This window comes from Arachis hypogaea, chromosome 14, assembly GCF_003086295.3.
Source record: "Arachis hypogaea cultivar Tifrunner chromosome 14, arahy.Tifrunner.gnm2.J5K5, whole genome shotgun sequence".
Taxonomy (NCBI): Eukaryota; Viridiplantae; Streptophyta; class Magnoliopsida; order Fabales; family Fabaceae; genus Arachis; species Arachis hypogaea.
Window position 1 is genome coordinate 142366343 of NC_092049.1, and position 25376 is coordinate 142391718.

General features: G+C 35.5%; 3 protein-coding genes and 1 long non-coding RNA gene across 6 annotated transcripts; 1 reads left to right on the forward strand and 3 right to left on the reverse strand.

Moving 5' to 3' along the window:
• Positions 1-891: 891 nt before the first annotated feature.
• On the reverse strand, positions 892-4343 carry LOC112798216 (receptor-like kinase TMK3). Its single transcript, XM_025841435.3, has 2 exons — positions 2168-4343; positions 892-2090 (listed from the first exon to the last, which is right to left on the reverse strand). The coding sequence occupies exons 1-2, from the start codon at positions 4047-4049 to the stop codon at positions 916-918; spliced, it is 3057 nt and encodes a 1018-aa protein (XP_025697220.1). The 5' UTR covers positions 4050-4343; the 3' UTR covers positions 892-915.
• Positions 4344-8724: 4381 nt separating this feature from the next.
• On the forward strand, positions 8725-10370 carry LOC140178504 (uncharacterized). The gene is made up of 2 exons (XR_011871674.1): positions 8725-9222; positions 9704-10370. It is a non-coding gene; the product is annotated as an uncharacterized lncRNA (long non-coding RNA).
• Positions 10063-13790, reverse strand: LOC112798218 (receptor-like kinase TMK4). Of its 2 annotated transcripts, XM_025841439.3 has the most exons (3): positions 12227-13714; positions 11531-12088; positions 10063-11337 (listed from the first exon to the last, which is right to left on the reverse strand). In XM_025841439.3, the coding sequence occupies exons 1-3, from the start codon at positions 13359-13361 to the stop codon at positions 10142-10144; spliced, it is 2889 nt and encodes a 962-aa protein (XP_025697224.1). In that variant the 5' UTR covers positions 13362-13714; the 3' UTR covers positions 10063-10141. The 2 variants fall into 2 exon arrangements, with proteins under 2 accessions (XP_025697224.1, XP_025697223.1); XM_025841438.3 differs by having other exon boundaries at positions 11531-13790.
• Positions 13791-14118: 328 nt separating this feature from the next.
• LOC112798215 (uncharacterized) lies at positions 14119-25319 on the reverse strand. 2 transcript variants are annotated; one of them, XM_072215648.1, is made up of 6 exons: positions 24323-25319; positions 22644-22685; positions 21573-22463; positions 18506-20272; positions 17188-18396; positions 14119-17050 (listed from the first exon to the last, which is right to left on the reverse strand). In XM_072215648.1, the coding sequence occupies exons 1-5, from the start codon at positions 25167-25169 to the stop codon at positions 17195-17197; spliced, it is 4749 nt and encodes a 1582-aa protein (XP_072071749.1). In that variant the 5' UTR covers positions 25170-25319; the 3' UTR covers positions 14119-17050; positions 17188-17194. The 2 variants fall into 2 exon arrangements, with proteins under 2 accessions (XP_072071749.1, XP_072071750.1); XM_072215649.1 differs by lacking the exon at positions 24323-25319 and adding an exon at positions 23012-23989.
• Between the last annotated feature and the right edge of the window lie 57 nt (positions 25320-25376).

Sequence of the window (25376 nt, forward strand, 5' to 3'; positions counted from 1 at the left end):
TTTTATGCTTGCCAAAGAGAAAGAGTTAAGTGTACCCGTTTAGGGTTGCATGGTATCTAATTGCATATACATATGGCAAAATATGCTGAGCCACTTTTGTTTGTATTCTTTGATTAAAATTGACCTCAAATTGTGTGAAATAAGGTTAACTATCTCCACAGTCCCTACCATGTGCATTATTGAGGATTTGTTTTATCTAACAGCCTTTATATATATATATATATATATAGGTTTGCCTTTTACTCTAAGTCTATTTATAACAGATGTGAAATTCTTATGCCAAGTTAGAAGTTAGAAGGAATCTTTTTTGCTTCTTGACTAGCTAATTAAGACAAAAGCAAATTCCAATTAAGAAAATTTCGGTCTAGGTACATTTTAGTCCAAAGTAACAAAATATATGAAATTATCATTGAATAATATATCTTTTTAATTACAATGGGATCAGGGTAAGCAAAAGTAGCTGTTAATGAATTAATGGCACAGGGTGTTCTCATAAACAAGCTAGAATTATGTTTAATCAAAGTCATCCAAGTGTAACCGAAATTGTTGCTTTTAATTGATTAATAAATCGCTTTCTGAGTTTTGATTGTATGGTTAGTTACAACTTACAATTACTTTTCACCTAATGCTTTGACAAAATCCAATAGAGTGAGTTGCCTGGGTCTATGTATTTATTGCACATATACACTTGTTTCTTTATTTTTTAACTCATACTTTAGGTAATAAGGAGTATAGTTTTCCTATAAATCTCAATGATAAACAGCATGCAATAAAGTATTTAATTACACTTTCCGCCCAGTATGAAAATTAAAGCATATTTTCATGTATGCCTCATAAGAGGGAAAGACATACACAATTACAATCTAAGTGAGAATATAACTTACAGTATAATTACACTACACATGTTAACTCATTTTATTTGATGGAAACAATCTCCTCAACAATTTCAGGATCCTCCTCATCTGTACTGCTATAGGAGATCCGTGAAAGCTGTGAGATAGATACTTTTAGAGAATATAATACAGGTTTTGGAGGATATGACACTAATTCAAGTGGCCCTTCTAACATCTCTATTACTTTATCTATTGATGGTCTATCTGATGGATTTGTTTGAATACACCATAAACTCACCAAAGTAATTTTCTTTATCATATCATTTTCTTCTTCTGTAGTGGGCAAACCTCGTCCAAGTGTATTTTGCTCGAGATCCTTGTAAATCCAATCTGGAAAATACATCTCACTAGTAAGTGATCCACTGGTGTTGTAGTTCTTTTTGCCTCCCACCAATTCAAGAATCAACATACCATAACTGTACACATCAGATTTATGAGAAACTTTACCAAAGGTTCGACTAAATACTTCTGGTGCAATGTATCCAGGAGTTCCTCTTGTACCTATTATAGATACGATACTCTCCTTCTTCTTGCAAATTTTTGCCAATCCAAAATCAGCGATCTTCGGACAAAAATCTTCATCTAACAGAATATTTTGAGGCTTAATATCGAGATGCAAAATTCTTGTATTACAACCTCGATACAAATATTCTAATCCTCGTGCAATACCAATTGTAATTTGAAACAGGGTGTTCCAATCCGTATTACAAATAGCATTTGACGATTCTTGTTTGTAGATGAACTTATCCAAAGAACCATTTGGCATGAATTCGTAAATGAGTGCCCTTTTATACTTCTCATAACAAAATCCCAAAAGCGAAACAATGTTCACATGAGATGTTCTTCCAATACTAGCTACCTCATTTAGGAATTCCTCCCCACTTCCGCTGGATTCGGTTAATACCTTCACTGCCACTAGACGACCATCACTTAAGCATGCTTTGTATACAATGCCATATCCTCCCTTTCCTAATTTATCATGAAATGAATTTGTCATCTTTTTCACTTCAGAATAATTATATCTCTTTAACATCAAAGATCCATAAGTTTTCATAAATTCTTCAAATTCATTATCAATAAATGGTCCTGTTTTCTTCCACAAAATCCATTGTAAGAAGCTAAGACACCTCTTCCGGTTACAAATAATTATAACCAAGAAAACAAGACCTCCAATACCTGCTGCTGCTGCTATTGCGCCTGCAATGAAAAAATATAATTACAAACAGCGACCTATATCCATAGAAGAAAGCCGTGCAAATAGATCATTAGTGTACCTTTGATCCAAGCAGGTGGATTTCTTCTCTTGTGCGAAGGATTTCTTCCCTCAGGCGAAGGATTGCTTCTCTCGAACGAAGGATTACCTTCAGTATTCAGGTTTACCCGACGTGAGAAATCGGGAACTTTTCCTGATAAGTTGTTGTTGGAGACATCGAGATTGTTGAGTTGATGAAGAGATGTGAAGTTTTCAGGTATTGAACCGCTTAAATTGTTACCACTTAGATACAAGTTTTCCAAATGAGTTAATTTACCAAACGCACCCGAGATAGTTCCTGTCAAATTCTGCCTTGTGAAATTCACGGTTGTAATCATAGTCGCAGTACATGCAACAAAACTCCAATTATGACATGGATTATTTCCTCGCCATGAACTGGCCAACAAATAAGGATATCCAAATGCAGATGCAATTTCAAGCAAAATGGTAACTCTCTCATCACAAGGATCAAAGTTGTCTCGACAAAAGGCATTGGCGGTGTTATTAGTGTCAGAAGCTCCGAAAAAAGTAGGCATAGGGCCCTGAAAAAAGTTGTTGTTCAAAGTAACAGTTTGCAGGTTCCTGCTACTGAGATTTATCAGAGAATCTGGAATCACACCTGTAAACCGATTGTGCGCAAGTCGTAAATCTTGTAAGGCGGTACAACGAGACATGTCAGGGATATATCCACCGAAGGAGTTCCCCTGAAGCCACGCTTCAGACAAATCGATCATATTTGAAACAACATCCATTGTACCTGAAAATCCTTTGCCCTTCTGGTCGTTGAGGTGCAATGTGGTAATCTTGGACCTTCCAAAAGACTCAGGCAAGACACCAGTGAGGCTGTTGTTGGAGAGAAGAAGAGTCTCCAAACTTGTCAAGGAGTCAAATATTTCTGGTAGAGGGCCCATGACATTTGTAGCAGCAAGCTTGAGCTCTTTCAGTTGTGTGGAGTGAGTCAAGTCGGGGAAGGTCCATGGTGCAAGGTTGGTGTTGTTTCGCAACCACAGCCACGTCAAAGAGGGTAGACCCTGGAAGCAACCTTGGGGGATGGAGGTAAGGTTGTTGTTGGAGAGAGAAAGGGTTCTCAAGTAGGGGAAAAAATGAGACAGGTTTGGTAGGGATCCCATTAGATTTGTAGCCTCGAGAAAGAGGTCGGAGAGTTTGAATGAGGAATGAGTCAAATCGAGGGGGAAGGTCCATGGTGCGAGGTTGGTGTTGTTGGCCAAAAAGAGGCCATACAAAGTGGTTAGGTTGTGGAAGCAACCCTCAGGGATGGAGGAGAGGTTGTTGTTAGAGAGATCAAGATCTCGCATAGTTGGGAAGAAATGGGATATGTTTGGTAGGGATCCCATGAGATTTGTAGAAGAGAGGTAGAGGATATTGAGTTGAGGGGAGTGAGCAGTCAAATCCGTAGGAAAGTTCCATGGTTTGAGGTTGGTGTTGTTATTCAAGATCAAGTACTGCAAACTAGTAAGACCATGGAAGCAACCATGAGGGATGGTGGTGAAGTTGTTGTTGTGGAGGTACACTTCCTGGAGGAAGGAGAGGTTGGCGAGAGAGGGAACAGGCCCACTCAGATTATTGTAGGAGAGATCGAGTACTGTGAGTTGGGAGAGTGAGTCGTTGAGGCCTGCAGGAACTGTTCCCGTCAGAGACTTTGAACTGAGATCGATCTTTTCAATCCTTCCACTTGGATTGTTGCAAGTCACGCCAGTCCAGTGACACATATGGGTGGTGTTGGACCAGCCAGGGGGTTTGAGTGCATTCATAAGCTTCAGCATGTATGCACCTTCGTTGCTAGCTTCATCAGAAAGGACAGAAATCCTGAAGAAAGAAGAAAACAAGAGTACAAGAGTATAAAATCCAATAATAATTTTGAATTCTGATTTCAGGTATGCCATTGGAGAGAGCAAGTAACAAACTTGGATGATCTTATACTCTTGTTCATATAAACTTGTTATGATTCTTTCTGCCTTGGCTGAGTACAGTGTGTACGTAAAGATATATCAAACATGAACCGAGTAAAAAAAATTACAGCTTATGAATGTGATACAATATTGAAGCTCAATGCATCACCATCATGATGCCAACTGTTATATGAATCACTCTCAACAATTATCTATACATGATAGAATTTGAACGGGAAGACGAGGAATAATATGCCAATTGGCAGCCAGGGTACTAACAAGCATCTCAATTAAGTCCTCAGCCGGCGCTAAACCCTTTTATCATTTTTATAAACTCTGACCTTAAAAAAAAAATAAAAAATAATTAATTGGGTTATGAAAAACAAGCGTGGAATGAGATATGTAAAGTTTCATAATATATCTTAGAACAATTGCAATATTATATCTTCAACTGCATTCTAATTTCTATGGTGACACTTAGTTCTCTTGAATTAGTTATTGAAGAATGCTAGAAGACTATAAGAATTCATTATTTTTGGTCATCCATTAGTTATTAATATTTAAAAATATGAGATAAAGAATGTTGTTGAATAATTAGACTAAAAGAACTAAACTAAAAGAATTAAATTAATAACTAAATAATGGCCAAAAATAAAAAATTTTGATAACCCCTAGCATTTCTCTTAGTTATTTATGTATTACATTGAGTTTCAGGTGTCTGTCAATTTTGTCTTCCTTTGCTGCCAGATTCATTAACTGCCAGACATACTAAAGGGTTTAACACTGCCCATTATTTTTGTAACATTTGCGTGACCTGCACAGTGAGAATAGGAAAGGATGCAAACCACAAACTAATTATGATTCATATTTACTTTTAATCTAAGTAGCCAAGAAGTGGAGTAAATTTTGGATATATGTTATTATTTGTAGATCAGGAAGGGGACCCTTTGGGAAAAAGAAAGGAAAACAAGAAAACAAGAGATAAACAGACTGCAGAACTTGAAACAAGTTGTAGAATGGTGCTCTGCCAAGGTTATATTTCTTTTCTTTTCTCACCCTTTTCCTATTATTATATATCCTCGCACTTGGATCATTATAGCTAACAAATTTAATATCATCAATTATCTCTCATCTCAATCAAATATCAATGGACAAAATCATCACCAATTATCACAGTCTTTCTGTTTTTTGCTTCATGATTCCAGGGAGCCATCTTTCACCATGGTAATTGAATTGGACTGATCATCCATGTTGCTGGAAAGATATATGTGAAATTTGTAAGAAGTAGAATACAAGAAAGGCTTCGGAGAAAATGGTATTTAGTGTAGTCGTCCTTTTAATATTTTTACTACTTTATTTATTGATAGTTTATTTGATGTATTTGTTTGAATGCACCACAAACTCTCCAAAGTAAGTTTTTTTTATCAGATTATTTTTTTTCATCCGTCATAAGTGAGTACGAGATGATATATTGCATTGCTCAAGATTTTTATAAATCCAATCTAAAAAGTATATTTCGTTGAAATTTGACAATCAACTCTCCTAATTCTTTTTTCGTCCAATTATTTCAAAGAATTAACATGGCATAACTTTATACATTATATTTGTAAGAAATACCATCATACATGCGACTAAATACATTGATGGTTATCAGTGGCTAAGAGAAGGGGGAGTTGAATCTTAGCCCCCTTTTTCGCTTGATAATACTTGCTGACCTTTGAAACCAACTTTGAAAACTTCTTGTCTTTTTATCTCGTTACTAGCCACGAGACTTTTTCTTTTGTCTCGTCCCTGGCCACGAGATTTTTCTTTTTGTCTCATCACTTGACACGAGATATTTTTTGTTTTTGCTCTTGTGCAGTAGAAACAGAAATGGAGTAGAGAAGAGAGAAAATTACACCCAGATATATCCTGGTTCGGCTGCTAAGTGCAGTGCAGCCTACATCCAGTCTCCATCACAAACATGATGGAATTTCACTATAATCTTCCTGATTACAATTATGACTTTTTCTTTTAATTTTGCACTCTCTGTCTTTTTCCGCTCTATGGCTTTTTCATACAAACCTCACTGTTTGCCTTTTTCCATGAGACTCAAGACATGACAAAATTAAACAGAAAAATTACAAAACAGAATACATTGAAGGAGAAGAAAAATCTGTTAGCTCAGGTAGCTCTGAGAACTCTGTGCCTTGCACTCTCAAACTTTCTCCTTACTTCAAACAGTGACTGTTCTCTCTTTTTATAGAAGAGGGAAGCCTCCACTTTTGAAGCCAAAAACCAAGCCAACTTCTTCTTCTCCAAGAAACAAAACCGGTTCGGCCACATAGAGAGAGAAGAGATAACCATGCAAAACCCAACATGCAATTACCTCTAGTCCTTTCTTGGTCATCACCATTCATCAATCCGAACGCTCCATCCTTGGCTTGCTCTCCAAGATGGATTTCTGACCCTTGATACTTCATGATGATGATGGCTTCATCTGCTCCAGTCTCTGCCTCTTCCATCACTTCGCCACTCTAGCTACTTCCTGTGGTGGTTGAGCAGAATCAAAGACAAGTCATGCCTCCAAGAATCTCTTTCTTGTTGGCCGAGATCTTCTTCTACCATTTTTGGTATGAAAAAGCCAAGATCTCATCACCATATCTTACCATTCATGGTTGAAGATCTTAGCCACAGCATACTTTTCTTTTTCTTTTTCGTGCCATCATTTTGATGGTCTTGTAGCGTGCTTCTTTTTCTCTTCGGTGGCTATGCTTAGCTTCCATGGTTTCTCTGTGTTATGACCGAAGGTTAGAAGCAAAAGAGAGAAGAAAGGAAGGTATGAACATTAACTAAAGGATTTAGACAAAATAAATTAAATGTCCACTTCCTTTTTGTTTCTTGGTAGTGTGCCTTTCATTAAAGGCCATCAATCAAATCAATGAAACTTTCTCTCTCATATTTCCCATGCATTTATTAGCTTTACTCAATAAAATTTTGAATTCTACTTTTTGATGAGTAAAGAAGTTCTGTTGGAAGCAATAGAACTTTGCTTTCTATGCTTAGTGGATTCAGATCATGCATTGGATCTTGTAGCATCAATATTAATTTGGGCTTGTAACAATAATAGCTTCAATTTGGCCCAAATAATATCACATCAATATTAATTTGGGCTTGTAACAATAATAGCTTCAATTTGGCCCAAATAATATCACAACAATTCAGCCATACTTCTTTGAACATTTTTGAATCAAATCTGAATTAGAAATAAAATCACACTTGGGCTTGTAGCAATTATATTTTATTTTCGGCCCAATTATAAAACCTGCAACACAAAATTATTAATTAACATATGTTAGATGAAAATCAAATTAATAAATTTGCAATTAATTATTTTAATAATATTTAATCATCACAAATATTAATTTAGAGTTTTCCAAACTCATCATACATCAAGTGCAATAGTTCTCCTTGTTCCCAACACAGACACAATACTCTCTTTTGACATATTTTGGGACAAAAATTTCCGTTCAAAAGAATATTTTGAGATTTAATATCAAAATACAAATATTCTAGTCCACAAGCTATGTCAATTGCAATTTGAATATTTGATACAATGTGTTGCAATCCAAATTACAAGTAAGAGTTCGAGATCCATTTCCATAGATGGGAACTATTAAAAACGAACTTAGAAATGAGTGCCCTTTTATTTCTCTCATACAAAACCCAAAAGTGAGACAATATTCACGTGCAAATGGTTTACTGATACTAACAACTTCATTTTCGAATTATTCTCCACTCCCTCTTCATTCACTTTTCACTTTCACTGCAACAAGAGAACCATCAGCTAACTTCCATTCTTCCACGACACCATATCCTTCCTTGCCTAATTGATCACAAAATGAATTTGTGATTCTCTTCACTTCTGAATAATTATGTGATTCATTGAATATTACGTGAATTAAATAGAAAAACATGCGTCAGATTTAATTACCTTATGGCAAATATAATAAATCTTGCGAATTCCAATGGATCAGGGTGAGTAAAAAGTAGCTGTTAATGAAGTAATGCACAGTGTTTTCCCGTAAACTATCAAGAATTATGTTTAATCTAAGTCATCCAAGTGTAACTGAAATTGCTGCTTTTAATATTGATTGATAAGTCACTTTCTTAGTTAAATCTCCTCCCTCTTTGATAAGTCACTTTCAACCCGGTATCACCGGTTCTTAATTCACAAACCTGTAACTAGAAACTATAAAATTAAAGCATATCAGATTCATAAATTAATTTAATTTTAATTGGATTTATAAGAACCTCTCTTTCTATAAGTACTAATAGGCATTTTGAGGCAATGAGTAATAGCTCAAATGACATAGTCTCCCTATACTCAATTAAGAGGTTGCGGGTTCGAATCTTCTATCTTTGGTAAAAAAAAAAAAAAATAGGCATTTTGAGTATTTCTTGCTTAACTTACACACCACCATCTACTCGTCCATATACATATTCAACTCATTGAAACTTAAATGAAATATAATTTATTCTATATATATATTTATTATCTGTCCATGTGTTGATAAAAATGCATTAAAAAAAAAAACCTCATTCAAACATAGCTTCACAGAGGAATTCAATACCAACCTGTCTTTGAGGTATCAGCTTATACATTGCTTCAATTCAAGCAACGGATTGTTTTGCAATCAAATAGTGTGAGAAGTGACTCATTCCCTGCAATTGTTTTTACTATTTTTAAGAGTTAAATCTCAAAGTGGTCCGAGATTCACGGTTTGCACCAATTTAGTTCCTGACTTACCAATTGCACCATTGGGCAAATTAATGAACGCCGGCAGTGACCTGGCACTAGAAGCCACGCCCGCCCAACCTTCTTTCTTTCTTCACTTCTTCTCTGAAACCCAGCCCAGCCCGCAGACCTCCACACCAGCCTTCTGTCCGTCCGTCCGTCCCTACCGCCGGCGACCACCGTCGCTAACCCTCCCTCCTCCCTTCTTCCTTTTCTTTCTTCCCTATTTCTCCATTTCTTTCCTCCTGTACGCAACACCCCTGTTCGTGGCGCCACCTATGTCTGCACCTTCCAGTTCCGGTGAAAACCACCAGCGGCGGCGAAACTCTGTGCCACTACGACACTACCTCCGCTCCTTACGCTATCTTCTTTTTTCACTCCTCAACGCAGGTTCCATTCCATCCTCTGTGTCTGTTTCTTTTTTTTTCTAATTATTTTTTTTTATTTCAGTGCCTTTTGATTCTGCTTTTACTGATCTTGTTAGACTTAGGATAGTTGATTATTTGTGTTTCTGGACTGAATGTGTATTGGCTGGTTGAAATTTTTGGGTTGATTGATGCTTACATTAAATTGAAATTGCTGTTTATGAATCCTGCATACAACCTGTTCGATAAATTGCCTGAAAGTTAAATCTTATGTCTGATCATCATAGGCTTCAAATTTTGTTTTCATTAGGCATTGTAACTCATATTGTGCAGTTTTCTATAAGTTTTTATGATGATTTAGATTGAATTTTGGTTATGCACTTGGTGAATGTTCTTGCTTAACACCAAATTGAACTAAAATAGTAGAATTCATTCCTTGTTTAGTGTTATATGTTAAGTGCATACAGAGTTAGCAAGTGAATTGATGATATTGCGTATCCCTGTAGTTGTTGAACATAAATGATCATATACACAATCACACGACGATGCCATGCTAGAAATTGGGATTAAAACTAGGTATAGGGACCACATTGGGTCAAACAGTTTCAATTGCCACCTCAGCTTGCCGTTATCTACGCCAGCGTGGCTTCTCAGTGCCAGGTCACTGCTGACGTTCATTAATTTGCCCGGAAATGTGGCTAGGGACAACCTTGGTGCAATTTTTACAAAGTCAGGGACATAAATAGTGCAATTGGTAAGTCAGGGACTAAATTGGTGCAAACTGTAAATCTCAGGAACCACTTTGGAGTTTAACTCCTATTTTTAATAGAAGGAATGCAAGGGCCAAAAAGGAGAAAGAAAAAAGTTATGGAAAGCAATATATGTCTCATAAGGGGAAAATGCATGCAAAACTACAATCACAATGAGTATTACTTACATTACATTTATTTTGCAAATTTTGAATTATTGATGGAAATAGTCTCCTCAACAATCTCAGAATCCTCCTCATCTGTACTGTTATAGGAGATTCGTGAAAACTGTGAGATAGACATTTGAGGAGAATATAAGACAGGTTTTGGAGGATATGGCACTGACTGAAGTGGTCCTTCTAACATTTCTACTACTTTGTTTATTGATGGTCTATCCAATGGATTTGTTTGAATGCACCATAAACTCACCAAAGTAATTTTCTTTATCATATCATTTTCTTCTTCAGTAGTGGACAAACCCCGTCCAAGGATATTTTGCTCTTCGAGATCCTTGTAAATCCAATCTGGAAAGTACATTTCATTGGTAAGTGATCCGCCGGTGTCGTAGTTCTTTCTACCTCCCACCAATTCAAGAATCAACATTCCATAACTATACACATCAGATTTGTGAGAAACTTTACCAAAGGTTCGGCTAAATACTTCTGGTGCAATGTATCCAGGAGTTCCTCTTGTACCTTGTATAGATACAATACTCTCTTTCTTTTTGCATATTTTTGCCAATCCAAAATCAGCAATTTTTGGACAAAAATCTTCATCTAACAGAATATTTTGAGGTTTAATATCAAGATGCAAAATTTTTGTCGCACATCCTCGGTGCAAATATTCTAATCCTCGTGCAATACCAATTGTAATTTGAAATAATGTATTCCAATCCAAAATACAAATAGCATTGGGAGATTCTTGTTTATAGATAAACTTATCCAAAGAACCATTTGGCATGAATTCATAGATGAGTGCCCTTTTATATTTTTCATAGCAAAATCCCAACAGCGAGACAATATTCATATGAGAAGTTCTACCAATACTAGCTACCTCATTCAGGAATTCCTCCCCACTTCCGCTAGATTCGGTCAACACCTTCACTGCTACTGGACAACCATCACTTAAGCATGCTTTGTATACAATGCCATATCCTCCTCTTCCTAATTTATCACGAAATGAGTTTGTCATGCTTTTCACTTCAGAATAACTATATCTCCTTAACATCAAAGATCCATAAATTTTCATAAATTCTTCAAATTCATTATCAATAAATGGTCCTGTTTTCTTCCACAAAATCCATTGTAAGAAGCTAAGACACCTCTTTCGGTTACAAATAACTATAACCAAGGAAACAAGACCTCCAATACCTGCTGCTGCTGCTATTGCGCCTGCATGCTTGAAATGAAAAGTATAATTACAAACAGCGACTTTTATCCATAAAAGAAAGCCCTACAACTATAAAACTGATACTGCATTGTAAGTTCATATATACACACACACTCACAGACTCATATATACTTGCAAACAAGCTAAACATGCATACATAGACTGATGCACAATGCAAATAGATCATTAGTGTACCTTTGATCCAAGCAGGTGGATTTCTCTTGAACAAAGGGTTACCTTCAGTATTCAGGTATACTCCACGTGAGAAATGGGGAATTTTTCCTGATAAGTTGTTGTGGGAGACATCGAGATTCTTGAGCTGATGAAGAGTGGTCAAGTTTTCAGGTATTGAACCTTTTAAATTGTTACCACTCAGATACAAGTTTTCCAAATGAGTTAATTTACCAAACGCACCCGAGATAGTTCCTGTCAAATTCTGCCTTGTCAAATTCACGGTTGTAATCATAGTCGCAGTACATGCAACAAAACTCCAATTATGACATGGATTATTTCCTCGCCATGAACTGGCCAACAAATAAGGATATCCAAATGCAGATGCAATTTCAAGCAAAATGGTAACTCTCTCGTCACAAGGATCAAAGTTGTCTCGACAAAAGGCATCGGTGGTGTTATCTCCAACATTCGTACTCTCGGTAATTACGGAAAAGATAGGCATAGGGCCCTGAAAAAAGTTGTTGTTCAAAGTAACAGTTTGCAGGTTCCTGAGATTTATCAGAGAATGTGGAATGACACCTGTAAATCGATTGTGCGCAAGTCGTAAATCTTGTAAAGCGGTACAACGAGACATGTCAGGGATATATCCATCAAAGGAGTTCCCCTGAAGCCACGCCTCAGACAAATCGATCATATTTGAAAGGACATCCATTGTACCTGAAAATCCTTTGCCCTTCTGGTCGTTGAGGTGCAATGTGGTAATCTTATTGGGTCTTCCAAAAGACTCAGGCAAGACACCGGTGAGGCTGTTGTTGGAGAGCAGAAGAGTCTCCAAACTTGGCAATGAGTCAAATATTTCTGGTAGAGAGCCCATGAGATTTGTAGCAACAAGATTGAGCTCTTGTATTTTTGTGGACTGAATCAAGTCGGGGAAGGTCCATGGTCTGAGGTTGGTGTTGTTGGCCAAAGAGAGGACATTCAAACTGGTTAGGTTGTGGAAGCAACCCTCAGGGATGGAGGAGAGGTTGTTGTTAGAGAGTGAGACTAGGTTCAAATGTGGGAAGAAATGAGACAAGTATGGTAGGGATCCCATGAGATTTGTAGCCTCGAGGTCGAGGTGGTAGAGTTGCAATGAGGAATGAGTCAAATCGAGGGGGAAGGTCCATGGTGAGAGGTTGGTGTTGTTGGCCAACTGGAGACTAGTCAAACTGGTTAGGTTGTGGAAGCAACCCTCAGGAATGGAGGAGAGGTTGTTGTTAGAGAGATAAAGATACTCCATAACTGGGAAGGAATGGGATATGTTTGGTGGTAAGGAGCCTTTGAGATTTGTAGAAGACAGGTCGAGGGTATGGAGATGGGAGGAGTGAGCAGTCAAATCGGTAGGAAAGTTCCATGGTGGGAGGTTGGTGTTGTTATTCAAGCTCAAGTGCCGCAAACTAGTAAGACCATGGAAGCAACCATGAGGGATGGTGGTGAAGTTGTTGTTGTCGAGGTACGCTACTTGGAGGAAAGAGAGGTTGGCGAGAGAGGGAACAGGCCCACTCAGATTATTGTCGGAGAGATCGAGATATGTGAGTTGGGAGAGGGAGTCGTTGAGGCCTGCAGGAACTGTTCCCGTCAGTGACATTGAATTGATAAAGATCTGTTCAATCCTTCCACTTTGATTGTTGCAAGCCACGCCTATCCAGTCGCACACGGGCTTCGTGTTGGACCAGGCAGGGGGTTTGAGTGCATTCATAAGCTTCAACATGTATGCAGCTTCTCGTTCATCAGAAAGGACAGAGGTCATGAAGAAGAGCACAAGAGTATAAAAGCCAATAATAATTTTGGATTCTGATTTAAGGTATGCCATCGGAGCAAGCAAGTAGCAATAAACTTAGATGATGTTATTACAAAACTCGTTATAATTCTATCTATCTGCCTTGCTTTACTGCACACCTCTCTCGTAAAAGACTTATTCAAACATGAACCCAGTAAAATGATTACATCTCATGAATGTAATAGAATGTTGAAGCTCAATAATACATCACCAACACCATGCCAAATATTATATGAATCAAATAATGTTACCTACATACAATAGAATTTGAGTAGGAGAACGAGGGATAATATGCCAATTGCCAGCCAGAGTAACTGGGAATATAGTACTAAAAAAATGACTAATGTTAGGTGAAGGTACACTTTAATTCGTTGCCATTCAAAGCTAACCTAGCTGCTTCTTTTGGACTAAATGTACCCACTAACGTTAGTGGTCTCTAGCATAAAACAACCAATCAACCATGGTCTCTGGATTTGTTATTGTTATTTTATACCACGCATGCAACATGTGAAGATCATCGATTTCTACAGATTTTATAACAAAAATCCTATTTATACACTAAAATCAATCATCAATATATTTATATATAGATATATACGTGGTTTAATTTATTTTTAATGTATATTTGTATTCTAATATATATTTTACACTAATAAGTAATAACTAACTTTGATGACTGATTTTAATATACACATAACATAGTTATTCTCATCATGCATGCACTAACAAAAACATAGAGTGATATATTAGCCTCTAAAATATTAGATATGCTAGATAATTTAGTACTTCATAAAATAAAAAGAACAAATTATTCTTTTAAAGAGTCTTAAATAAATATGTTTAAACAGGATAAATATGGTTTACATAACTCTTCTATTTATAGATCCTCACATTTGGATAATTATAGCTAATAAATTTAATATCATCAATTATTCCTCATCTCAATCAAACATCAAAATCATCACCAATTGTCACAGCATTTCTCTCTTTTGCTTCATTTGATTCTTGGGAGTCATCTTTTACCGTGGTCATTGAATTGACTCATCATCCATGTTGCTGGAAGATATATATGAAATTTGTAATGGTAGACTTGAAGTAGGATATAAGAAAGGCTTAAAAAGAAATGGTATTAAGTGTAGTGGTCCTTTTAACATTTTTATTATTTTATTTATTGATGGTCTATCCGATGAATTTGTTTGAATGCACCATAAACTCACTAAAATAATTTTTTTTATCAGATCATTTTCTTCATGTGACACAAGTGAGTGAATATGAGATGGTATGTTACCTTGTTCAAGATCTTTGTAAATCCATTTTGAGAAGTATATCTTGCTGGAATTTAACCCTCTACTTTCATAGTTCTTTCTTCCTCCAATCATTTCAAGAATTAACATACCATAACTATATACATCAAATTTGTGCGGAACACCACCAGTCCACCATACATGCAACTAAATACTTCCAGTGCAATATATTCAATAGTTTCTCTTGTTTCAATATGGCCTGGACACAATACTCTTTCTTTTAACATATCTTGGCTATTCCAAAATAAAAAATTTTAGGACAAAAATCTTCATGAGAATATTTTAAGGTTTAATATCAAAATGTAAAATTCTTATACCGCATCTTCGATGCAAATATTCTAGTCCACAAGCTATGTCGATTGCAATTTGATATAATGTGTTCTAATCCAAATTGCAAGTAGGAGTTGGAGATCCATTTTCATAAAAATGATTCTATTAGATGATTAAATACAAAATAAAAATATTTATTATATTTAAAAATAAATTTATGAGAAAAAACACTTTTATTATTTTTATTATGTATACTTTTTTTTATTATTTTGTAATATTTTATATATAATTATATTTTAAGATCTTTATAATTATACTTATTTAAATTCGTTATTTAAATCAAAGAATCAATTTTATTTTTTTTAGTACTACTTTAAATTTGTATCACTTAAAACATTGTCTGACAGAATGAATAAAAAAATATTAATAAATATTTTTATTTTATGCTTTTTAAATTATTTTTATTAAAAATAACTTATTCAAAATATATATATATACACATACAAAATATACATATTCTAAAAATTTTTAATCTCACTATTATAGATGTCATTGAAAAATTATATGCACTAGGAAAAGAAGAAGAATAAGTAGATGTCAGAAAAAAACTTACAAAAAATACAATTTTTGTATTACAACATAAAATATTATTAACATGTATTTTTACTGTATGCTATTTAAATTATTTTTATTAAAAATAGTTTATTCAATATATTATTATACACACACAATATATATTCTAAAAATTTTTATTTTTACTATTATAGATGTCATTGAAAAATTGTATATACTAGGAGAAGAAGAATAAGTATATATCAAAGAAAAATCCACAAAAAAAATTTTTTTTTGCGCTACAACATAAAAAAAATATTATAGATTCAAATTATAAATTTTTTTATCAAATTCTATCAAATTATACCTATCATAAAAAATTCTATCAAATTATAAATTACTAATTCAATAATTATTATAGATTCAAAATTAAATTAAAGATTTTAGATCAAAGTGCTACAATAACTTTTGTACTATTTGATAGAGAAAAAAAATAATTGAATACAACTATCTTAAATCTAATTACACTCCAAGATAGCAATGACACTTAAGTATCATCCCAATCGAAAAATTTAACTTCATACTTATATTTGAAATAAAAAAAAAGGATTTTAACTATGCTCTAAACAATACACAATTACCAAAGGCATTTGTCCCAACAAAAAATACAGAAATTCAACTCCTATTACAACAATAAAACAGGTAATATAACAAAAAGTTTATTTATTCAAAACATCATTTATATTATTCATTTATATTTTTCATTGATGGTAGGAACTAACTTTACTAATACTAATATCATCAGACCTAGATGAGATAATAATCAAGAGATTAAGGAAAAAGAAAAGTAAACAAATTTAAGACACATCTTCAGATAAAAAATATATATACAAAGATGGAACAAAAAAAAGATAATAGATCAAAAATATATACAAGTCAACAGTTTAGAAAAAAATATATCTCCATAAAAACATATGATAGGAAGAAGAAAGAAACAACTTCGATCCAATAACAACCAAAAATAAAAAAGGATAAACACCATATAAAAAGACTAAGTCTATTAATTAAAAGTGATGTTGGAATTCAGGTAAAATGTGGAAATATTCTCTAATGAAGTTTGAAATCTCTGAGGAAAGTTTATGAGGAAATTGTCACTTTCAATCCGGTATCACCAGTTCTTAATTCACAAACCTGTAAATTGTCACTAAGAAAAACTAGAAACTATAAAATTAAAGCATATCAGATTCATAGATTAATTTGATTTTAATTGGATTTATAAGAACCTCTGTTTCTATAAGTACTAATAGGCATTTTGAGTATTTCTTGCTTAACCCACCGCACCACCATCTACTCGTCCATATACATATTCAATTCATTGAAACTTAAAACTTAAATGAAATATAATTTATTCTATATATGTATTTATTATCTGTCCATGTGTTGATAAAAATGCATTAAAAAAAAAATAACCTCATTCAAATATAGCTTCACGGAGGAATTCAATACCAACCGTCTTTGAAGTATCAGCTTATTCATTGCTTCAATTCAAGCTCCGGATTGTTTTGCAATCAAATGGTGTAAGAAGTGACTCATTTCCTGCAATTGTTTTTACTATTTTTAATAGAAGGAATGCAAGGGCCAAAAAGAAGAAAGAAAAAAAATTATGGAAAGCAATATATGTCTCATAAGGGGAAAATGCATGCAAAACTACAATCACAGTGAGTATTACTTACATTACATTTACTTTGCAAATTTTGAACTCATTTTATTGATGGAAATAGTCTCCTCAACAATCTCAGAATCCTCCTCATATGTACTGTTATAGGAGATTCGTGAAAACTGTGAGATAGACATTTGAGGAGAATATAAGACAGGTTTTGGAGGATATGGCACTGACTGAAGTGGTCCTTCTAACATTTCTACTGCTTTGTTTATTGATGGTCTATCCGATGGATTTGTTTGAATGCACCATAAACTCACCAAAGTAATTTTCTTTATCATATCACTTTCTTCTTCTGTAGTGGACAAACCCCGTCCGAGGATATTTTGCTCCTCGAGATCCTTGTAAATCCAATCTGGAAAGTACATTTCACTGGTAAGTGATCCGCCGGTGTCGTAGTTCTTTCTACCTCCCACCAATTCAAGAATCAACATTCCATAACTATACACATCAGATTTGTGAGAAACTTTACCAAAAGTTCGGCTAAATACTTCTGGTGCAATGTATCCCGGAGTTCCTCTTGTACCTTGTAAAGATACAATACTTTCTTTCTTTTTGCATATTTTTGCCAATCCAAAATCAGCAATTTTTGGACAAAAATCTTCATCTAACAGAATATTTTGAGGTTTAATATCAAGATGTAAAATTCTTGTAGCACATCCTCGGTGCAAATATTCTAATCCTCCTGCAATACCAATTGTAATTTGAAACAATGTATTCCAATCCAAATTACAAATAGCATTGGGAGATTCTTGTTTGTAGATAAACTTATCCAAAGAACCATTAGGCATGAATTCATAGATGAGTGCCCTTTTATATTTTTCATAGCAAAATCCCAAAAGCGAGACAATGTTCATATGAGAAGTTCTACCAATACTAGCTACCTCATTCAGGAATTCCTCTCCACTTCCGCTAGATTCGGTCAATACCTTCACTGCTACCAGACAACCATCACTTAAATATGCTTTGTATACAATGCCATATCCTCCCTTTCCTAATTTATCACGAAATGAGTTTGTCATACTTTTCACTTCAGAATAATTATATCTCCTTAACATCAAAGATCCATAAGTTTTCATAAATTCTTCAAATTCATTATCAATAAATGGTCCTGTTTTCTTCCACAAAATCCTTTGTAACAAGCTAAGACACCTCTTTCGGTTACAAATTATTATAACCAAGAAAACAAGACCTCCAATACCTGCTGCTGCTGCTATTGCGCCTGCATGCTTGCAATGAAAAGTATAATTTCAAACAGCGACTTATATCCATGAAAGAAAGCCCTACAACTATAAAACTGATACTGCATTGTAAATAGATCATTAGTGTACCTTTGATCCAAGCAGGTGGATTTCTTCTCTTGCCCGAAGGTTTTCTTCTCTCAAACGAAGGGTTACCTTCAGTATTCAGGTATACTCCACGTGAGAAATTGGGAATTTTTCCTGATAAGTTGTTGTTGGAGACATCGAGATTCTTGAGTTGATGAAGAGATGTGAAGTTTTCAGGTATTGAACCGTTTAAATTGTTACCACTCAGATACAAGTTTTCCAAATGAGTTAATTTACCAAATGCATCTGAGATAGTTCCTGTCAAATTCTGCCTTGTCAAATTCACGGTTGTAATCATAGTCGCAGTACATGCAACAAAACTCCAATTATGACATGGATTATTTCCTCGCCATGAACGGGCCAACAAATAAGGATATCCAAATGCAGATGCAATTTCAAGCAAAATGGTAACTCTCTCGTCACAAGGATCATAGTCGTCTCGACAAAAGGCATTGGTGGTGTTATCTCCAACATTCGTACTGTCAGAATCTCCTAAAATGTTAGGCATAGGACCCTGAAAAAAGTTGTTGTTCAAAATAACAGTTTGCAGGTTCTTGCGACTGAGATTTATCAGAGAATCTGGAACCACACCTGTAAATCGATTGTGCGCAAGTCGTAAATCTTGTAAGGCAGTACAACGAGACATGTCAAGGATATATCCATCAAATGAGTTCCCCTGAAGCCACGCCTCAGACAAATCGATCATATTTGAAACAACATCCATTGTACCTGAAAATCCTTTGCCCTTCTGGTCGTTGAGGTGCAATGTGGTAATCTTGGACCTTCCAAAAGACTCAGGCAAGACACCAGTGAGGCTGTTGTTGGAGAGAAGAAGAGTCTCCAAACTTGTCAAGGAGTCAAATATTTCTGGTAGAGAGCCCATGACATTTGTAGCAACAAGATTGAGCTCTTGTATTTTTGTGGACTGAATCAAGTCGGGGAAGGTCCATGGTGTGAGGTTGGTGTTGTTTCCCAACTTCAGCAGCCCCAAATAGGGTAGAGCCTGGAAGCAACCTTGGGGGATGAAGGTAAGGTGGTTGTTGGAGAGAGAAACGGTAATCAAGTCGGGGAAGAAATGTGATAAGTTTGGTAGGAATCCCATGAGATTTGTAGCCTGGAGGTCGAGGTAGGAGAGTTTGAATGAGGAATGAGTCAAATCGAGGGGGAAGGTCCATGGTAGGAGGTTGGTGTTGTTGGCCAAAGAGAGGACGTCCAAACTGGTTAGGTTGTGGAAGCAATCCTCAGGGATGGAGGAGAGGTTGTTGTTAGAGAGAGAAAGATATCGCAGAGTTGGGAAGGAATGGGATATGTTGGGTACGGATCCCATGAGATTTGTAGAAGAGAGATCGAGGACATCGAGTTGAGAGGAGTGAGCAGTCAAATCCGTAGGAAAGTTCCATGGTGGGAGGTTGGTGTTGTTATTCAGGAGCAAGGACTGCAAACTAGTAAGACCATGGAAGCAACCATGAGGGATGATGGTGAAGTTGTTGTTGTCGAGGTACGCTACTTGGAGGAAAGAGAGGTTGGCGAGAGAGGGAACAGGCCCACCCAGGTTATTGTAGGAGAGATAGAGGTATGTGAGTTGGGAGAGGGAGTCGTTGAGGCCTGCAGGAACTGTTCCCGTCAGTGACATTTCTTTGAGAAAGATCTCTTCAATCCTTCTACTTTGATTGTTGCAACTCACGCCAGTCCAGTGGCACATGTGGGTGGTGTTGGACCAGCCAGGGGGTTTGAGTGCATTCATAAGCTTCAACATGTATGCAGCTTCTCCTTCATCAGAAAGGACAGAGGTCATGAAGAAGAGCACTAGAGTATAAAAGCCAATAATAATTTTGGATTCTGATTTGAGGTATGTCATTGGAGCGAGCAAGTAGCAATAAACTTAGATGATGTTATTACAAAACTCGTTATAATTCTATCTGCCTTGCATTAGTGGACACCTCTCTCGTAAAAGATTTATTCAAACATGAACCCAGTAAAAAGATTAGATCTCATGAATCTAATAGAGTATTGAAGCTCAATGCATCACCAACAATAGAATATATATACATGACAGAATTTGAGTAGGAAAACGAGGGATAATATGCCAATTGCAAGCCAGAGTAACTGGGAGTATAGTACTAAAAAATGACTAATGTTAGGTGAAGGTACACCTTAGTTTGTTGCCATTCAACGCTAACCTAGCTGCTTCTTTTGGACTAAATGTACCCACTAACGTGGTCTCTAGCATAAAACAACCAGGGTCTCTGCATTTGTTATTGTTATTTTATACCACGCATGCAAGCCTGCACGTGAAGATCACGGATTTTTACAGATTTCATAACAAAAATGCTATTCATACACCAAAATCAGTCACTAAAATCAGCCATCAATATATTTGTATATAAATATATGTGTAGTTTAATTTATTTTCAATGTGTATTTGTATTCCAATATATATTTTATATTGGTGACTGATTTTAGTGTACACATAAAATAATCGTTCTCATAATGCATGCACTAACATAAACTTAGAGTGATATATTGGTCTCTAAAATATTAGATATGCTAGATAATTTAGTAGTTCATAAAATAAAAACAAATTATTCTCTTAAAGAGTCTTAAATAAATATGTTTAAATAGGAGTTAAATATTCTACATCACTGTTCTATTTATAGATCCTCACACTTGGATAATTATAGCTAACAAATTTAATATCATCAATTATCTCTCATCTCAATCAAACATCAAGGATCAAAATCATCACCAATTATCACAGCCTTTCTCTCTTTTGCTTCCTTTGATTCTACGGAGCCATCTTTTACCGTGGTTATTGAATTGGACTGATCATCCATGTTGCTAGAAGATATATGTGAAATTTGTAAGGGTAGACTTGAAGTAGAATACAAGAAAGGCTTAGGAGGAAATGGTATTGAGTGCAATTGTCCTTCTAGCATTTCTACTATTTTATTTATTGATGGTCTATCTGATGGATTTGTTTGAATGCACCATAAGCTCACTAAAGTAGTTTTTTTTATCAGATCATTTTCTTCTTCTGTCACAAGTGAGTGAATATGAGATGGTATGTTACCTTGCTCAAGATCTTTGTAAATCCAATCTGGAAAGTACATCTCGCTGGAATTTGACCCTCCACTTTCGTAGTTCTTTCTTCCTCCAACCATTTCAAGAATTAACATGCCATAACTATATACATCAGATTTGTGCGAAATGCCACCATACATGCGACTAAATACTTCAGGTGCAATATATCCAATAGTTCCTCTTGTTCCCAATATGGACACAATACTCTCTTTCTTTTGACATATCTTGGATAATCCAAAATCAGAAATTTTAGGACAAAAATCTTCATCCAAGAGAATATTTTGAGGTTTAATATCAAGATGTAAAATTCTTGTACCGCATCCTCGATGCAAATATTCTAGTCCACGAGCGATGCCAATTGCAATTTGATACAATGTGTTCCAATCCAAATTGCAAGTGGGAGTTGGAGATCCATTTCCATAAATGAACTTATCCAATGAGCTATTAGACATGAACTCATAAATGAGTGCTCTTTTGTTTCTCTCATTGCAAAATCCCAAAAGCGAGACAATGTTCACATGAGATGTTCTACTAATACTAGCAACCTCGTTTATGAATTCTTCTCCACTCCCTTTTGATTCATTTATCACTTTCACTGCAACAAGACGACCATCAGATAACTTCCCTTTGTACACAACACCATATCCCCCTTTGCCTAATTGATCACAAAATGAGTTTGTGATTTTCTTCACTTCTGAAAAACTATATCTCTTTGGGGCCAGAAAGCCATAAGTTGTGATGAAATCCTCCACATTCTGGTCATCAGATTCCCCTGTTTTTCCAAAGATTAACCTCTTTTGTGCTAAACTGAAGTATCTCTTGCGGTTGCAAATGACCACAGCAAAGACTACAACAATTCCAACACCAGCTGCTGTTGCACCTATATATATTGAAAGAACACCTATAACTTTAAAAATACATTTTCGGTAACTGATTTTTTGTATATATATATAAGATGATTGTTGTTCTAATTATAAAAGATACTAGCCACTGTATCCTAGCAAAAGAGATGATGGTAATAATTATTGTAAAAGGAACTTTAATTAACTTTTATTTTTACCTATAGCTGTCTTAAGCCGCCAGTTCCACTTTGAAGATGATCCTAAAATTTAAAAGATCAATAACTTAGACGTGGTAAAATTAAAGACAAGATTAATACTTAGATAATACATAATAATCTCGTGAAATGCATATAACTATGCAGTTAAAACACTATTAATTAGTAACACGGAAGTAACAGTGTTAGTGGTTCTATAAAACCTCTTGGTTTAAGATTATACTTCCTTATTGCTAAAAGCCTGTTTTGATAGAGTTGATTTCAACATGAAAATGGCAGTACATAGTTTAATTTATAGACAAAATTTATTGCAACAGAATATAGAAGTCAACAGGCGCATGCATGTTCATGAAATTAAGAAACATATATACCCGATGAACAAGAATTAGAACGAGTTCCATCATTACAGAAACAGGCGAAATGTCCATCATTGCTACCACAATTGCCACCTGAGTTAGTGCATCCTCTGCACTGATCATCAATCTGAGGCAATAATTTCAAGCCAAAACCACTTTCCAACGCTTGCTGAATTGTAGTAGTAATGGGGTTATTGGCACTGTTAGCAAAAGTCGAAGCTAGGGCCTTTGAAACAGGAAAAATAACAGTGCTGCAACTTCCATAATAAGGCAGCGCCTCATTATCTTGTTGTTCAGCATAGTAGACACTACCGCTGCTGCAACTTTGAACAAACTTAAACTGATCCGAAGGCTTTGTTTCTGAAGAACACTTGTACAAGAGTGTGATATTAACAACACTGTTATCATCATATTGAAGTATGGTTTCATCCAAGGTGTTGTTGCTGAAATCTCCTGAACAGAAATCAATGCTAGTACTAAAGTAATCGTCCCTAGCAACTGTCAGATTCTCTTTACCGATGTCCCAATCAAGAATCCTGTATTTGACAGAATCCACTATGAACTTTGGGACTCCATTATTATTGTTGTTATCTTCACATGTGATCTTCAAGTTAGGCTCACCGCAATAGTTTGACCTGTTATTAGTGTTGTCAATTTGACCCCAGAAAGGGTAAGTGAGTTGGCTGATGGATCCGCAGCTTAAAGTGTTCTTGCACGCCAAGTAACTAACGTTATCAGCAGCACCTACAGATGTTGGAACGTGGGTTGCCATGGCAATAAGAGCCAAGATGAACATCCATATGGAAGATAGACGGCGAAGACGACAAAGAGGTTTCATTGTTGCAAAGGCAGAACAAGAACAAGAAGGAGAAGTGATGATGGAAAAGAAGAAGAAAATATATAGGAGTTGGGTTCAAACTTCAAAATGCAGCAGACAGAGGAGAAAGGAGAAAGGAGACGAAGACTTGATATAATAAAAATAAGGTAAACGATATTTGCATCCATGGAGATTATTAGTACATGAATGAGGCAAAGAAATGGAGTAACGCGTTTCGCTGACTTTTTCAGTGCACGAAGTCGTTGTCACTGCTCACTAGTCAGCTTCACATGGATAATATATAGTTGAAATTTCGACAGCATGAAAATTCAAAGCAAGGCTAACAAATTATTTGAATTGCATATTAGATCATTAGCTTATTTGTTTCGAAAGTACATACATGAATAATAAATTTAGAAATTGAAGGGAAGGTAGGAAAACTTGTTTAAGCGGCTACTTACAGGAAATACCTGCAATTGAAATAGCCATATATCATGTATATAACATACCTGAATTTGGAAGGACATGATCATCTTGATGAGGTGGTGAGGTAGCAGAAGAATCACAAGTTTTGATGAGCCCATCACCCAGATTTGAATAATTAGACTCATCTTTGCAATAACATGTTGCCTGTTTTGAATTCCAATCATAGCCACAGGCTCCACCTGAGTTCATACACTTGAAACATTCTGTTACACTTCCTATCCATTTCACCAAGAATCCATTTTGGATAGCACCTTCTATGTTGTTCCATGTCAACTCCACTTCAACATCAAGTTGCAACAACAATGGAATAAACACACTTGTTGTGCAAACAACACTAGAAGGAGGAGCACCTAGAGCTTCAGGCCTAGCATAAAAGTATTCATTTGAAGTCCTATTTGAGAAACAATTAAGAAATCCGGGGATGGAATTGGGCAAACCATTATTTAAAGAACAATGATAGAAGAGGGTAAGATTCTTATTGCCAGGCCCATAATCAAAGAGCTCAAAGTCAAGGCTTGTGTTTACTGGTTTTGAAGGGCATAAACCTTCAAAGTAGTCAACTCTTGCTATTTTCATGGTTTGGTTTTCCGAGTATGCCTCCAAAACCCGGTATGTCATGTTCTTGATGGTTATGTAAGTAGTGGAGTCATGATCAGGATCACAGTTGAGTTGTAGAAGAGGGTGGCCACACTGCTTTGGACGATTTCCTCCCCAGAATGGAAAACCAATGTTGTTAATCTTCCCACAATCATAGCGAGTATCAGCACAACTTGTATAGTTATCATCATTGGAGCTTAAGTATGGAGGAATCTGAATCATTATCAAGAGGATCATTAAGTGAGGGAGAAGCATAACAAGCAGAGAAGCCATTTTAGAAAATAGCTGAGGATCGTAGTGTTTGTGTTTAATCAACTTCGCAAAATGAATAAGATAGTTAAACAAGATTAAAGGGATACTGCAAGATATGAAATTTCAAAGAAAAGGATAGTAATTGCCTTTACTCTAACTAATGTAATGTTTCGGATAGTTTACTTGATTTAAATACAGAATAAAATTGTAATATTATTCATTGTACGT